Below are 16,895 nucleotides of genomic sequence, written 5' to 3' on the forward strand. Positions count from 1 at the left end.
GAACTCACCCACCGGGTTTTGCCCTGTAACAGAGCCCAGCTCCTTTCAGACCCCTTTATCCCTTCTTTTGCTATCCTTCTAAATTTTATAGCTTATTTCCTTTCCCTGGTTGCCCCGACAGCAGATTTTATCCTCCCCGTCTCAAGGCTGACACCCAAATCCCATCCGACCTGCTCAGACTGTTCACACCCATGGTCAGAAACGGGTAAATCACACTTAGCACCAAACACGCAGCGAGACCCCGGGGCCGTGACGTGCCCACGGGGGACAAACCCTGCGCACGATGTGAGCACCGGTCTCGCACAGGCTGGGAGAGCAAAAACACGGCCTCGAAACCAAGTTTGTGATAAAAATAATTGTTCCAGCTGGTGGCAGCAAAGCCTAAAAAATAAAGGCCAAGCAGCGTGCTCTGCCTGCAGCAGGCACCTTGTCCTTGGGGGGCTTGGGACAGAAAACGGGGGCACAGCCAGGGGCAGGGGAAGCCGACGGCCCCGGTGCTGTCCCCACACCATCCCTGTGACAAACCTGCTCCTCGGCACGCGCCGAGCGTGGGACGCGTCCGTGAGAGACCGCAGTGCGTGCTGCTGCGCTGAGAGCAGCCCCAGGGAGAGCCTTCACCGGGGGCACCCGCTGCACGGGGGGCTGCACACCCGGCTGCACGCTGGGTCGCACACCCCGTTGCACACCCGGCTGCATGCAAGGCTGCACACCCGGCTTTGCCTTTGCCTGCAGCATGGTTCGTCCCAGCAGAGCAAAGCAAAGCAAAGCAAAGCAGGACCCAGGCGTGGCCTCGCCGCGTGTCCCATCTCTTCACAACCAGATCCCATGGTCCTGCCCGGAGCATCACCTTTCCCGCCCTCGCCGCCCCTTCACAAGTGACCAAATCCTCCCATCACTTACCACTGCGCTTCTTTGTCTGCTAAAAGCAAACAAGAGGTTTGTGAGGGGAGGGTCAGACCTATCTGCAGTTTGGAAGAAATGATGCGATCAGAAGGGTTTAAGGGATTAATTACAGTGTCCTCTTCTGCGCTGCTGGACAGCAGCAACTAACAGAAAATCAAAAATCATTTGTTATCTCTGTCACCCCGTTACCTTTCTGACTCCTATTTCATGCTTTAAAAAAAAAAACAAACAACCAACAACCAACATGCCAGAAGCCACCTGCGTCCCCCAGAAATCAATGGAGACTAATTGAAGGTTCGCTCAGATGGAAGAGAAGCAGGGCTCACCCCGGCTGTCGGCTTACTGAGGACGGCTCCCGGCTCACCTGGCCTCTTTGGCCGATTCCGGAGGAGGCAGAGCCCCGGCTGGCAGCGCTCGGGCCATCCTTGGGCCATCCAAGATGGGTGCTCGGCTGCGCAAGCCGTGGTCCGGTTTCAGGGTCTGTGCTGCAGTTTCAGTTTAACGCGGATGCCGGGCAGGACCCTCCCAGCCTGCGCAGCCGGAGTTTGCTAAACCCCCGCCAGCCGCCCCGCAGCAGGACCAGGCACTGGGGCACCGGGCTGCCAAAGGCACGTCTGCAAAGGCAGACGACAAAAGCACCACGGCGGCCTCAAAGTGCAGTCCCCAGATAAAAAAAAAAAAAAAAAAAAAAAGAAATTACTTTGTGTATTAGAGGCACAGGTCTGTCCCACCTTGCTGCAAAGTAGACCTGCACTCTGCAGAAAACTGGTATTTTTCCAGCAAAATAAGCTTCTGCAGCAGAGATTTGAGACACAAGAGGCAGGTATCAGAGAGCAGTTGCTGCCTTGCCCACTGCGGGTGCCCAGCCTGCTTCAAGGCGTTACCATTTAGGCTGCTACGATTTGAGCTATTTTACCAATGAGTAAGAGCATCCTGGCTTTCCAGCTCTTGAACCTCTACGGCAGCTGTTTTTAGAGGAGACGTAGGACGTAACCAGCACTGGGGAAGCGGCTGCCTGAGCCTGCTCCTCGCCCTGGGCCCCGGGGAGCGCAGGGATGCTCCGTCCCCGCCGGAGCTCACCCCAGGGACAGCGGGGTTGGTTGGCCCCAGCTGACTTCCAACATAGCACAAAATGGCTCAGTTGAACATCAAACCTCACCGCAAATAATTAATTCCTTGAAACCTAAACAAAGAGAATCCAAAATGACAAAACCCTGACACCATTTCCCCACCGTGCTCTGAAAAAGACATATTGAAAAACTGAGATGGGGGAAAGCCAGTAATAATAACGACGACGATCCAACCCATAATCTCAATCTTAAATCCTCTTTCCCAGAGACAGTTGGAGGCCCACCCTCTCCAGGAAAACGATGAAGATTAAGCATTTTTAAATCAGGTCATTGCAAGGGAAGTTTATGCTCTACTGAATCCCGTTATTACTGGTAGGTGTGTGCAAGCCAAGGGTGGGGAAGCGCGGGGCTCTGCCTGCGGCCGGTGCTATTCAAAGCACCACAGTCAAGTCACTTTTCTTCAGATCCCCCTTATCGCCGTGCTCTGGACAATGCTCCTTCCCCGCTGTAATCAAGCATCCCGGTGCCTGTGAATGACATGGCGTATTTCTGCATCCCGCAGATTCTTCCTCACCCACTTACCGGTGCCGGCCGCTAGTCAAAGAAAATTCCCAAGGATCCCCCAAAATTCCCGAAGCTGGTGCCGCCTGCCGAGGAAGGCACCCGCAGGTGATGCTCCTCCTCTCTCATTCAAACACAGGCACCCGCACTCGCAGACACACGCGCTCGCTCAGGCAGACACACTCGCTCTGTACACCAGGTACCGGCGTCCATAGGTCAGTATTTCCACCATACCCAAAACATTTATTTCTCCAAAACTATTGCTAATGACAATGGATACATTTTGTTGCCCCAGTATGGATTTAACATTTCCAACACATATACTCCTAATACTGTACAATACTGTACCAAAAGGAAAAAAAGGATGTACCTCCATATTGTACAGAGTTATATATACAAAGTACAATTTTACACAGTTTAATATATACACCATATATATATTGGTGTAGAAGACATGAAACAATGGAAACTGTTTTAGCAAGAACATTCCATCCCACCATTAAACGACTGCTGTTAATAAAAACCCAAAACCCTACGCACCGTACGAGCCCGAGCCCACTATTGCAGGACTGAGGTTTCAGACCAACAGAGAAAACGAAGATTTCTAGACTTTGCGACCGAACTTTCCTACGTTACAGCAGAACCATGACATCACTGCGATCCTTTAAAACGCGTCAGAGATGGTTTTCAGTAATTGCCCTATTTTGGCTACATAGAGCTGGTCTTTTGAAGAACCTGCTGCTCACAAGTATTGCTCCAGCAGTTTGGCACACGCACGCGTCCAATCCCATTGGACTTCGGTTATTCAAATTACAGGACTCTGCCTGGAGAGAAAGGCTGGTGAAGTCCGCTTCAGAAGTAAGGTTACTATAGTGCCTTTAAAAGGAAGGGTCCATCTATTACTTCCATTGCAAACTGCTAAATATTTACCCTGTATGAAGCTTGGTATATCAAGTATTAGTACAGTAGGGAGCTGCCCTCCCTCTCCGCCTTCACCTCTTTTTGGCCCAGCGTTGAAAAACCACTCTCTCGTCTCAAACTACGTTATAGGAAGCACAAAATATAACAGGAAAAAAACCACCAAACAAACTTACATTTTCCAGGCCTTGAATTGCTGTTTTGGCATCTCTAGATCTACCAAAATAGACTCCTAGAACCAAGCCTGGAAAATAATTCATCTGCCTTCTGGCGGGGCGGTCAGCAGAGGCGAGCGATTGAAACCGCCGCCGCTTGTGCGTGACGCAGCCGCCGGACCATCCCGGGCCCGTCGGAGCCTCGGAGGGCACAAGGCGGTGGGTCAAGTATTATTTTTTTCAAGTACCAGGTTGTTGCACACACAGAGAGACAAGCAGAAAGCTGATCCAGAGAGAGGATTATCTTCGAAAGCGATACGTAAGCTCAAACCCCAAAGTTCAGTCCAGAGCGCCAGTAAGTGCTGGGCGTTTTCGCAGACCCGGAGGCTGGAAGCATCCCGCAGGGAACGGCGTTCACCCAGGAGAGAACATCGCTCCCTTCCACGAAGGCCCCTAGTGCTACCGGTCCGCTAAAGAAACAGCTTTACGTCTATAACTGCATTTGTGGGATGTTAGCCAAGGCCAGATAAGCCCACAAAAAGGCTCATTATTTTTGTGAAAACTAAAAATCTCAAAATAAATAAATACCCAGCTTGTTAAACTCATTTTCTGTTCTGGACAGGCTCATTAGTGATGGGAGTGCCCAAATGCTTCTGTTTTCCTTTTAGGTTTGGGTTTTTTGGTTTGGTTTTTTTTTTTTTTTTAAAAAGCAGTTTTCCTAGCTTGTGGTTCATAGGCCAGTGAGTAAATGTATTTACACTTCGCAGCACACCCCTATACAGTCGAGGCGTGATCCTGCCAAGCGCAGGTACCCCAGACCTGGCCCACTAAACCAGCACCACACACTTGAACTCAGAGGGGTAACGGGCAGAGGCTGCTCCTGCCCTCAACCTAAGCCTGTGCTCGCCGATGTGCTGGATAGGGGCCAGACAGCTCAACGTCTTACCGAGCCGAGCAGACAAATTTTCTCGATGGGTATTTTTCCATCATTATCATTGCCTTACTAGCAAACTATGCCCTGCTGAGAGCATAATCTCCTTTAAGTGTTCCCTCAATACGTATTTCATCAGGCGACAGAGCATTCCAGTCTATCAGGTACACATATGTAAAGGATCTGAAGTGCTAACTAGAGACATTTATTTCTATTGAAGAACATCTCTCAAATGCTTAACAAATCCCCAAATCTATACAATGTTCAACTGAATTTGAGGTTTTGACACACAGAAGAAGAGAAATAAGGCAGCAAACTCCATCTGCAACGACCTCTTTTGTCTTAATATTGCTAGAGCTCTTCCAAGCGCGCAGGCGAACAGCCGAGCGACTGCTCACCCTGTACCAAGTGCAAGGTGGAGAACTGTAACAGATGGAATTTCTTGCCAAACTCTGAAGTGTTTTGATTCGGTAAATAAATTTATGAGAACTCGGTTATCTTAACCTACTTTTGTGCAAGAACAATCTTGCCTTAAAAAAAAAAAAAAAAAATCTCAACACAAACTCCCAAACCCAACATATGAGGTATTCATCACAGGAAACCCAAAGACTCTTTTTGAACAGGTATCAAAATACATACATATACAACAATTTTTTTCTGCTGTCACAGTGCACTCTAATTATTTAATCACTTTCATTGCAACAAAATATCCAATACAGATAAAGTGAGAGAGTTTGATCATGTCCCACCGCTTTGACATGAAGAACAAATTTACAAGTTATAAACTGCGAGCCTTTGGATTACCTTAGAGAGGCAGAAATTTAGCAATCGTTAAAGCACACTGCTCAATTCCCAACTAGGGAAATAACACATAAAAGGTTAGAGCTTCAGAAACTATTAAGATTGATCACCTAAAATCGTATTTTATTTTAAAAGTTTTGCTTTGGATTATTTCAATCCAACATCTGATGAACAAGAATCCTTTGTTCATACAAAGCACTATCAAACAGACATACGTTATTCCAGTTATCAAACACTTCTTGTCTTTATATTTGACACAAACATTACATAAAAGTCATGAAAGAGAATTTCCATGGAAGAGCTAATATTTCTTCTGAATATGAAGATATGAAGTAACATTGATACCTCCCCAAGCAAACCACTGTGTCGTACTTGTCCACTCTACGTTGGTCTCTTCTACAAGATGCCCACTGGTTTTGCAGGGAGTGGTGCCGACATTTCCAGTTTCCCCTTCCCACCTCTCCTGCAATGACCGGTCATAAAACACTTGTGGCAAATGTCCTCTCAGCCTTGTATGTTCACAGAGTGAAGCAGACAAGCTAAAAGTTTCCTTTTTTTGTTGTTTTTTTTGTTTGTTTGTTTTTTTTTCATTCTCCTGTGTGTGTGTGCGTGTGTGAACTTTCTGCTGGCTGGCCAGACCCGGAGCACGCGGAAGAGGAAGGACGATCTTCAGCCTGCCATATTGCTTGCTGTAAGTGTAAGTGTCAATCACAGTGCACACCAAAATTCCAGTTGAGTTGCTCGATACACAGGTTATCCTGCTAAGCATATTCCCCTTGACAGTAGGATTGTCCCAGAGCTGTGGATGCTAGAGATAAGCACAGTAATTCATATACAGACAGTTGCTGTTACAGTAACCTGAAGTCTTTTTTATCTCTTAATTTCCATTCATACTTCAGACCTCAAAGATAGAAAAGAGCATCTCCTCCAAATGTGCTGTGCGTGGCTGGACACTTAATTCTTAGAAACATGAATGCTAGGCATAAAAATATAAAAGGAAATAAGGCATTACAAATGAGTCGAAGTAAATTTACAGAGATCCTGCTCTTGACACAGATTAACTTTGGCCGTTTATGACCAAAGAAAACAAACCCAAAAACTCCCTACTTAAAGTAAATGCCAGAAAGTTCTGCCTGAGCAAAAAATTACAAGTTTAATTCTATTTTTCCCCAAAAGAACAAGTGATTCCTTGGTGGTAGAAGTCCATCAGAACCTGAGAGCAAAGGTCGCTGGTCACACTGTTGGGGATCTTCCCCTGCGAGAGGAACAGGGTAAGGTCCAGTGACAGTCACACACGTACCGCAGTGCTTCCCAAGGGGAACTGCTGCTACAGATCAGCTAAGGAAAAACGAATAATAGGAGTGTTCTCACTGAAATCTTTCTGGTGTTCCCCAGTTTTCATATGTTCTTAATTTAGGGCACAGAGAAAGTTGGGTCTTTTCAAAAACCATCATTAATATGGATATATTACATCTGTAGAGATGGGGGTGTGCGTGTGGGGATGGACAGGGACACAGTCAAACCCTGTTCATTTCTCTGAGTAACACCCTAAATGTATCAGAAAAGTACACTGAAGAAACTGTTCTTAGAAATGTAAGTTCTGTTTCTTCTTTTTTAATTGCTAAGTGCCAATTAAAATGACATTGCAGTCACAAGGAAGCTAAGTGTGAGAAACCCACAAATTTAAAAGAAACTCAGCTAAACGGGAGAGGAAAATGACTTTTCTTATCTTGTCCTTGCCTGAATTTATCTGATGAAAACATAAGATGTGCAGCTTTTCTTTAAATCCCAGAAAAGTTTGGGAACAAGGTGAACTGAGGGTCAGCCAGAGTCTCCTCTCTTGCAGGACCACGAGATCTTCTTTACCGTTGTAAGTGGCACATGCCTTTTTTTTTTTTTTTTTAAATTAAATAAATGTTAGCATTGTGGAAAATTCTCAGCAGAGTACAAAAGAGTTCATGCAGCCTGCTAGCGGCTGAAGCATTTGCTGCCTACCATATAAATACAAATACTAAGAATTCATTCACATGTCTGCGGAGTCCTACGGAGGCATGCCAGTCTACCAGCGAACACGTAGGCAAGCCACTCCAGAAGCTGCATGCTGCCACGTCACCATCCCCAGCAGCGTTTCCTACACCGCTCTATAAGAGCAGAGATCCCTAAAGCAGTTCATAGCGGTCACAGCCACTGACCGAAGCGTTTGCAACCAGAAAGAGGGAGAAGATACAAAGCTTGAGAACTTCTGACTGAAGTTTTTACAGTGCTTGTAACTGGGATTTTGGTAAGGATCCATCTTGATATATGATCAAAACAAGAACGTGTGCGTTAGTAAATGAACTCCCATCAGAGTACGCTTAGTTTTCAAAAGTTAACTTGTTTTTACATTCAGTCTCCCGAGACCACACACCACATCATAGCCTACGGGCTGAAAATTACACTGAAAAACAATAAAGCTGTTTTTCAATATGGGAGAGCAAAGGGGGAAGTCAGCTAGATTGTCCATAAGCAACAACTGGGCTCGCTCTTATGCTCCTAAACCTCAGGAACATGTTTGTTTATATTTGCACAGACACATATTACGTATAACTCCACAAAATCTAAGAGTGTTCCAGAGTAAACTAGTTTTCATGACAAGTGTCGACTAAAGGATGAGGCTGGATGGCCAAGAGCTTTGGCCCTGGGGGGAGGAGTGGGGGAGCAAACAAACAAAACCAGAGGATGTGATGGAAGTCGAGACAGACCCTTAACCACCGTGGCACCAGCGGGCGACGTAGTAATAATAATAATAATAATGCACAAGAAACAGGCATGTCCAAGCTCCACGTAAACAGTGGCACCAAAACATGCAATAGACTAAAATCTATCCTATTGTTTCCCTGTGATAAATGAAACACAGAATATATAAGTCACTACACCAGTATTCAAAACATGATGCTACTGAATATTTCTTTCAGTGGCCAAACACTTGAACAAGGCATCAACTAGAAACCAAGATCCAGCTCATCGCTTTTTGTGTGTTTTCCTCCTCAGCTTCACAGTGACCCGATATTGGCTTTCCTAAGTGTGGCATGAACTGTTTTGCCTCACGAACATCACTGATGCGGGTACATGGGACGAGGTTGTTACCACCTAGTTCACTCCCAGGAAGTGCTCCCAGCAGTAAGTAGCAGTTCACAACTAACCTTCAGCAGAAGTTCAAAAATTAGTTAAATAGGAATTTTAATGTTTTTGACAGAGTCTCTTCATCTGAAACAGTACAGTTGTATCCACAGAGCAGCATCAAGTTTATCAGACAGTACAGGACTTGTCAGTAGGCTGCTGAGATGCAGAGGAGGCAACGCCGGGGCTCGTGGCGTTTGTTTTGGGGAAAACTGTAGGCTTCGGCCGAGTTGCCGGAGGTTTCACCTGGGTGGCCATTTTGACCGACTTCACTGGCCTGAAGGTGCACGGTATGTCGCCGGCTGTGCTAGCACTGCGCTGGAAAGCTGGTTCAGTGTCCTTGAGGATCTGAGTGTGCAGAGGGCTGGAAGGTTCCGAGGTGGGGGCCACCACTGGAGACGTTTTCAAAGGCTCCAGGGTGTCGAGGACAACATCTGGCGTGTGCTTTACGCTGCTTTGCCTTTCCAGCTCCCGCAGCTCGTTCAGAGCAGAGTTCATAGTAGCTTCAATATCCTGCAAACACGAAAGAGAAACCAAGTGAATAACAGAACCCAGACACATAAATACAGAGATAAAAGTCAGTCTTTTGAGAACGGCGTATTTGTTTTCAGCCTGTAAACACCAACACTCAAATCAACTAGCAGGTCAAGAACCTTTAGGTGTCAAAGTGAAACCCATGCCAAACTACACAGCATTACATACTGAAGCCAATAAGCAGTAATATTTTCCATCAACAGGGAGCAAAACAATTGCTAGCACTTTCTCGATGCTAATCTGGTCCTTACACTGCTTGGACTTCAAAGGCGAGTACAATCCCAAATGCAGCAACGAACAGAAAAGCATGCGATTCAAAGTATTAGGATCCATTCTTGTACTTTATTTGGCACGTGAGATTCAGGAGAGTAAATTCTTGAAGAAAGGATTGATGATTGTGACACTGGCTGATGGGCCACACCAAATGCTGAAATCCTTGTGTGCTCTTGCTGCCTCATTGGTTTTCCTGCTGTCCGAGTTGTCTTCCCTTCCCAGAAAGGTATTACACGGGACTCAAAACGTTAATGTTTTGGAAAACACAGAAGATATCAGAAACACATACAGAAATTCAAGTTGGCACTTCTCCTTCCTCTTATAAAATACTACAGTTATTCACAAATAAATATAAAGAGAACTTTGAGATAAAAACGTGGCTTTTTTTGTTCTCAGCTGTAGCAGGACCTCCATGTTTGCTACAGCCTGCGCTGTGGAGCCCACTGGTGCACAGAATTCACTGGAGAGCAGAAGAGCTCAGCCTTTCTGTGACTCACAGTTTGGCTACAGCTTTTTTGCTTCCTTAGAGGTTTTTCAGGGGGTGGGGAAGGTAAATCAGTCAAGGAATGGTGGAAGAAACCAGAGGCAGTAATCTGACACCCCCGAGTCTATCTTGAGGCCAAGCAGATTTTACTTATGACGTTAGGGAAAATATGTAAAATGCATGATGATTATTAGATGGTGTTTGAACAGATACTATGGGGCAAAGAGAAACACTAATTTAACACAGCTTTTCTCCCCCCCCCCCCCCCCCTTTTCTTTTTCTCCCCAGACTCTTCTCCAGTGAAAACAATGGAGTTAACGTTCTGGCAGGATGAGGAGACAGAACAACTGCAGTTAGAGCTTAATTGAAAAAACAAAGAAACTGATCTATGTCAACCAAAGCCTTGGAAGGACAATGAAATATGAAGACAACAAGAACCGTATATTATAATTCCACTAGAATAAATGGGCTAAAGATACTCATAACGGTAAAATACAACTTTCCATCAGAGTACGTATCAGATTTTTATTTGGACCTTATTTATTGCTTGACCTTGCTTGTTTTGTCAATAAAAATTATGTTTAATTTTCACGTATCTTCCCCCAGCTCTTTAGAAACCTACAAACTCCTGAACCAGGCAAAGAAGTCAGGTCTCCCAGGGCTGGCTTTGTAATCCGAGACCCAAGCATTCCTTGGCTTTAGATAGATCCATCGCATACTGAAAACAGTTGGTATAGGCAACATACATGTGCAGGCACATCTAACCACTTGGAGTGGGAGAAAGGGAAGATCCTTCATGGCAGAGGGAAATCTGTAACATTTACATCATTCACCCCATTAGTAGCTGTCACTTGTTCAAATCTAAGTTTGACTGTCAATTTTTTTCTGTTCTACTTGTGAAACCACAGATGCACGGATGCAAAGACACCACTTGCGTTTTTGTTAACGACAGTCGCTGCTGAGGCAGCTTACGGTCCCAGACACAGGGACGGGCCAGATCTCCGCATATAGAGATGCCGAGAATATGCACAGAGATGAAAGAATCTGTAATAAACCAGCCTGAGTCAAAATTAGCAAAGATGAAGAAAAACACTAAGAACACCTTTCCCTTTAAGCTGCACAGAAGGAATTTGAGAAGACGGTTTCCTTGTTGTCTGGTCAGTGTGTGGAGTCAGTACCAAAAGCAGAGCAATTTGCAAAGTTAAAACACAGCTGCATACGCATCGGTAGCCTGCTCTCATTCCAAGGCACTTGTCTAAATAAATAACTAATGAAAACTAGCAGTATTATGTTCAAAGTGGGTTTCTAATCACACACTGAACCCTGTAAGCATATAAAGATGCCACTGTGAGCACTGTACAACTCAGCAGCCTGCTTTTATTTTGACTGTACTACTCCATATGCTTCCAATGTCTAACCACAGGCAAGTTTGCACAACTGACAGGAGAATGTTAAATTGACACTAAATACTTTACTTTTCTCATGTCTTGAAGTTATGATTGTTTAATTTTTTGCTGACAGCTTTGGAATCTGTGTAACTTTCTGAAATGGACGTTTTTATTGTCGAAACTAAATTCTGAATAATGAACAGGGCCAAGTTTTTATGGAGGAAGGACCTGACTGTTTATCTTCACTCATGAAAGCAGCCTCGGTGACTTACACAAAGTGAGGTTGAAAGACTAGACTCAAGCTGTGGAGTAAGTTAATATTGCATTGCAAGAAGGGAACAGATACAAGATTAAATCAGACTTCACATTGAAACATCTCATTGTATCCAACAACCTTTAAGTTTCCAAAACAAATCTTTAAGGCAGAGCACTCCTATTTACCTGTGCAATAACTTCAGGGTCCATGGGCCGATGGTTGTTGAAGCTCTTGGACCTCCCTGCTGTCACAGTTTTCCGGATCTGCGGGCTGTCTATCCTGTTCTTCAGAGACGAGTGCCGGCTGATAGAATTGAGGCTGCCGTGGCCACTGATGGAGCATTTATCTGGAACCTCCTTGGGAAGACTTTGGCTCATAATGGGCTGAGATGAGGGTCTGGAACCGGCTATGGCTCCTGGGGAGGCTGGTTCTGCCATTGAACTACCTAGTCCATGGCTGTCACTTTGACGGAAGGCTCTTCTGATGCTGCCTGACTCTGGTTTCTTTCTTTGCCTTCAGTCACAAAAGCAAAACAAGTCAATACAAGCAGGTACACATAACGGGCTGTAATTTGAAGATATCCCCCCAAAACAACACACAGAGGACAATGGGAAGAGACATAAAGATACCCAGATTACAAATACACCCAGGATTTTAGGAGTCATTGTGAAACAGTAAAATTGTAAATCATTCCAGTTTAACACTTCTAACAACAGGACTGAGTTTCTGGCAGCTGTGCACATTCATAGCAAAAACAGAAAACTTGGATGGAACGTAATTAACTTGGTCAAGAAGAAAAGAATTTATAATTGAACAAAAAAAACACCCTCTGTGCCATCAACAGGTTTTGATGATGTGTTTTTATTACATTAGAAGAGCAGAGCTACAATTTTTGCCTGGAGGACACAGTATAAGTCTACTAAGCTCCTGGCCCAAGGCATCAAGTTACTATTTTCAGAGATTGGCAAGCAAAGAACCCCATAGTTTGGGGTTAATGATCATTTCCAATATTTGCTGGTGGTAACAGATGTTTCTTTTTCACTGCTTTAGCAGGACCATGAGGCATTATCTATGTAGGGCTACAGATACAACAAAAGATGATGTCAAATGGATGAGCTGGTCCAAACAATTTAGTTTCTACCCCAGCACCATGCGGTCTGACAGCACGATTCCATTCAAACCATATGAAGGCCAATGCAGCAGAATACTTTATGCCATAGGTCTGAAGCTTGGCATCCATTATACAGGGAAGGATCCATTTATATATAGCACCAGCCCCATGAATAACTGCAAGAAAGTGTTAACTCCAGTAGGATTTTGGCATCCAAATAATAATTCAGTGGGTGGCACAACTGTCATTGCGAAACCATCTGATTTAATTTTGCCCAAGTCTGTTCACACATAGGTCAGAAGATTCATTCCTAAAGAAAAAACAACAAAATGAGTCTTATGCTACTATTGCTAAATATCAGTTTCCCTAGTAAAGGGAAAAAAAATGGAGTGGACATTACCGAGGCTTCTTAAAAACACTACATACAACACTACCAAAACCAGCAGATGGTGAAGCTCCAACATAGCTCTGTTCATTATACAAATCTGTCCATAACTGGCAGAATGGCATACTTCATTGGCTCATACAATAAATACCACAAAAGAAAGCCCAGATCCCAAGCTGATGCAGATTAATATAGCTTCACTGATATCAGTGGAGCTCTGCTGATTCCCATAAACTAAGGACCAGGCTCTGTGTAGGACATTAGCAGGTCCAAACCTTTAAAAAGGATGCGTTTCTGTTAGTGCCTTTATAGACTACATTCTGTTAAATTAACTGAAGGTTAAAAATATCCACTCCCAGAAAACTGCAATTATCATATTAATACCTTCACTGCACAATAGAGAGACGTGGGGTTTTTTAATACTAAGGAAATAATCAGAAAAATATGGGGGATAAGTCTGCTCTAGAATAATTAAATAACAGATCAAGAAATTTAGTCTGTTACTAGCTTAATTCCCCAGTTTTTTTATTATGTTGAGTGTTGGCTAAAGTAACAATTTCTAGTTGAGGAGATCAAGTTAGAGCAACAGGGAGGTGTGTTGTTTCACCGCAAGCACGTGGTTAGTAACCTAAGGTGAGAAGTGCTGGAGAAACGAAAGAATGTTACAGGCAATGCCAGATGGCGGGACTTAAGGTATGTCATTTAGCACAAAACATGGCACTAGTTTCTGAAGAAGTTGTCCCCCACCCCATAAAACAAAACATGTTAAATGTAAACGAGACGTAACAAATCACAGAACGTAACAAGGAATGGGAACACACGATTACAAGAACTCACTCCGCTATTCCCCTCCCTTTCTCTGTGCATTTAGCTTATAAAATAGGACATATTCAGGAAAACAGGAACAGACGGCACCTTGGGGATAGGGAAGATAAGCCAGTTGGATTTTAAATGAGCACTGGCCACACTGGTGACAGAGAGAGAGAGGACAGCAAAATGCAAGCAAGTTAGAAGAGGGGGAAGCAGAGAATAATGGTGGCAGCGCTCGTTAGTTAACCTTTTTCAGGGAAGGAAATCTTTTACTGGACTCGTCACCAAGATCTTTACAGTTAAGTAAAATAATGCAAGGCTGTTCTTACTTGTTGATGTTTGCAAGGTAAATATCTGCGACGTGACCCCCACTTGGGCAACCGGCACCAGCTCTAGCAGTCACTTTTTCTTCCGGTGGCTCAGAATTTATTTCTATTTCAGACTTCGGACTGGATCTTTCAGAGATACCATCCTCACTAGGAAGGAGGAGGGAAGGAAATCACAACCAAAACAGGACCAACAGCACTGAATTTCAAATACAGCACTGCGTATATAAACATACATATGGGACAACAGCACTGTACTAGCATCTTTCTCTTAAGAATCATTACGTATCTTTCAAATGAGAGCGCCTGACTTCTGTGAGCAACCTGGAGATCCCAGCTCTGCATCTTTAACAGGCTGGCAGCACCAGAACAGTTTTTACATCGCGCCTCCACATACGTGGACACCTACGCCTCTGCAGAGCTCTGCTTGTTTCAAGGGGACTCCCTTCTTGCAGGGAAGGTCAAAGGATGAACTCTCCCCACTTGGTGTCAACATCTTGACACAAACACTCCATTCCACACCTGAGTTTTAAGCAAGCCCATCTTGCAGATGGGCTTAAAGTGTAACATACGTGTCTTGAACGACGATATACTGATGAGGAATAAGGCCGTCAATTCCATTGTGGCGTCCCTCCCACCAGTCATCTGAGGCCCGCTGATAGAGTAAGAGAGAAGCTCCTTTTTTAAAGGACAGCTCTCGTGCAGTCCTGCCAATGTAGTCGAACTTCGCTATTGCTTCTATGGGCTCACACTCTAGGAGATAGAAGGGAATAAACAATAATTCACTAAACACTTGGGCTCAGGTAAGTATTCAACAGTTTAAACCTACCATAAAACAGCTTATGACAAGAGCATGGAAGAGGATAAATGTTGCTTCTTAAGGCAGCAGAGCGTTGAAGCAGTAAGATTTAGAGGGGAACCCCTATAATATGAGGATGTTGCAATTTCAGTATTTACCTAATCTCTACGTGGTGGACACATTCACATTTTCCAAGTCATAAATGCACTTACAGCAATTCAAGCGCACAAAGATGGAAGTGGCAATGGCAAAATTAGTATCTCATTAAAATAAAAAAAAATTCAAAGCTGGGTAGCAATCAGGTATGTTCCAGACAAAAATCTGCCTACGGTACGCTTTCTTAAAGGCAGCTAAACTAAACCTCCTGGGCAGGCAAGCAGGAGTTGTTATTAGCATTTAGGGACGGAAACATCCTCTGATTCCAAGCTGCTTCAGAAATAAAGCATCTATTCAGAAGGAAATTTCTGCTGCCTGTGAGGTTCACCTGACCCAGGAGACCGGATTCTGGCACTGTGGGAGGCCGTGCTATTCATCGAACTGTCATGGAAGCTAACGAAAACATTCAGTGCCTCCACCGCTGTGGTTTGTGCAGCGATCAGGAGAGCAAGCGGCTCCCCCGGGCTCCATACAGCTGGGCTGCACCGTGCATGCCGAGCACAGCAGCCCTGCGCTTGGAACTGCACAACGTGCTCCAAATCTGACTGCTCCTACTTGAAAAGCTCACAGAAGAACTACAGCCATGCTTTGTCTGCAACCAGCCACTAATCTGGGTCCCTGTAGGACTCTGATATTATACGGGACAATATGGGCATTTAGACACTCAGGAAAAATCAATATGACATTCACGTGGATTATTTTTAAGACTGAGAAAAATCTGCCATTGGTTGAGTCTAAATATATATTAAGCCAGCTCCCAATTCTAGGCAGGAATCAGGGGAATGGAGATGAGCTCAACCACGCAGCCCCAGTGGAGTTCAGCCTCTAATTACTTTAAAGGAGATTTAACACAGCCAAGCGGTCCATGGAAATTGAGTTCTTTCCTGGAGAAAGAGATTTGTGGTTCCTCTTCCTGGACAAGGAAAGATATGCCATTTCATACAGAGATCTCCTCTGCATCACGGGAAGCTTCTACAGTGCAAGAGCCAGTCAAAAAGGACTGGAAGGCCAAACATGAGCCGCAGCTTTTACAATTATTCCTTGGGAGAGCATATGCTCAAGGATTAGGTCTCCAAGGCTGCCTATAGGCAGGCAAGGTAGTAGCTGGGCTTGAGAAAATATATAGTGTAAATCCATCTGAGCGAGCTGACGCTGCAGTACCACTATCTCACCAGCTGGTCTGAGAGAGCAGAGCAGAAGCATCCCCCACCGAAGAGCCCCGTCAGCATCTGTAGTTACAAAGCATGAAGTGACTGAGCACTGAGGGCAATCAGCAACAGGGTCTGCTAGATCGACCCCCCCAACAACTAATTTCTCCATTAATAAACCAGACAGCTCAGAATTCTGTCAAATCACACATTTCAGGTAAGCCTGTGGTCAGCCTCACACGAATCCCATTATCAGCCCTCAGCAACCAGCGAGAGATTTGCAAGGGTGAGAAAAGCCCGGCCCATGTTTGCAGCTCGCGATAGCCGCCTTGCTCCAGACTCCCCAAAGCACATGGTTATCTGGTTTTGGCTCCTTCTTTCCTCTTGCTTGTTTTGCCTCTGGAGCCAGCTTCTTCATAACACTAAAAAAACGATAATGCTGTTTTTTGGTGTCCCCCTCCGTTTACGAAGGGGATGGGAGTGTGGTTTTGTAAGTTCCATCTGTTTCATTAAGAAGTGTTTATTGTTCCAGATGAGTGCGGCACTCAGGTTTCTTATGTTTCCAATTTGCTTTTTAGGACTCTGGCTTTCGTCCAGAGAAGTGATTTTAGACTCTAATTTCCAGTAGCTTTTTCCTACTACACTTATGCTCAGAGAAGAAAGCTGCGCGAATAAAGAGCAATAAGGCTAAGCCAAACAATTACCCCTGCCAGTCTGACAGCCTGTG

At 44.8% G+C, this 16,895-nt stretch overlaps 1 protein-coding gene across 3 annotated transcripts in view; it reads right to left on the reverse strand.

Annotated features, from left to right (window-relative positions):
- Positions 1–2,759: 2,759 nt before the first annotated feature.
- SRGAP2 (SLIT-ROBO Rho GTPase activating protein 2) overlaps positions 2,760–16,895 on the reverse strand; it is a 114,455-nt gene continuing 100,319 nt past the window's right edge. For 2 of the 3 annotated variants that reach the window (XM_076358257.1, XM_076358256.1), the window contains exons 20-23: positions 14,638–14,818; positions 14,069–14,215; positions 11,619–11,946; positions 2,760–9,011 (exon numbers count right to left, since the gene is read on the reverse strand). In XM_076358257.1, coding sequence (XP_076214372.1) covers positions 8,628–9,011; positions 11,619–11,946; positions 14,069–14,215; positions 14,638–14,818 — 1,040 coding nt within the window. In that variant the 3' untranslated portion in view covers positions 2,760–8,627. Of the gene's footprint in view, positions 9,012–11,618; positions 11,947–12,280; positions 12,855–14,068; positions 14,216–14,637; positions 14,819–16,895 lie in introns of those variants that run through there. The other variant, XM_076358258.1, reaches the window with a different exon arrangement.

The sequence above is a fragment of the Aptenodytes patagonicus genome, chromosome 22 (genome assembly GCF_965638725.1).
Source record: "Aptenodytes patagonicus chromosome 22, bAptPat1.pri.cur, whole genome shotgun sequence".
Lineage (NCBI taxonomy): Eukaryota > Metazoa > Chordata > Aves > Sphenisciformes > Spheniscidae > Aptenodytes > Aptenodytes patagonicus.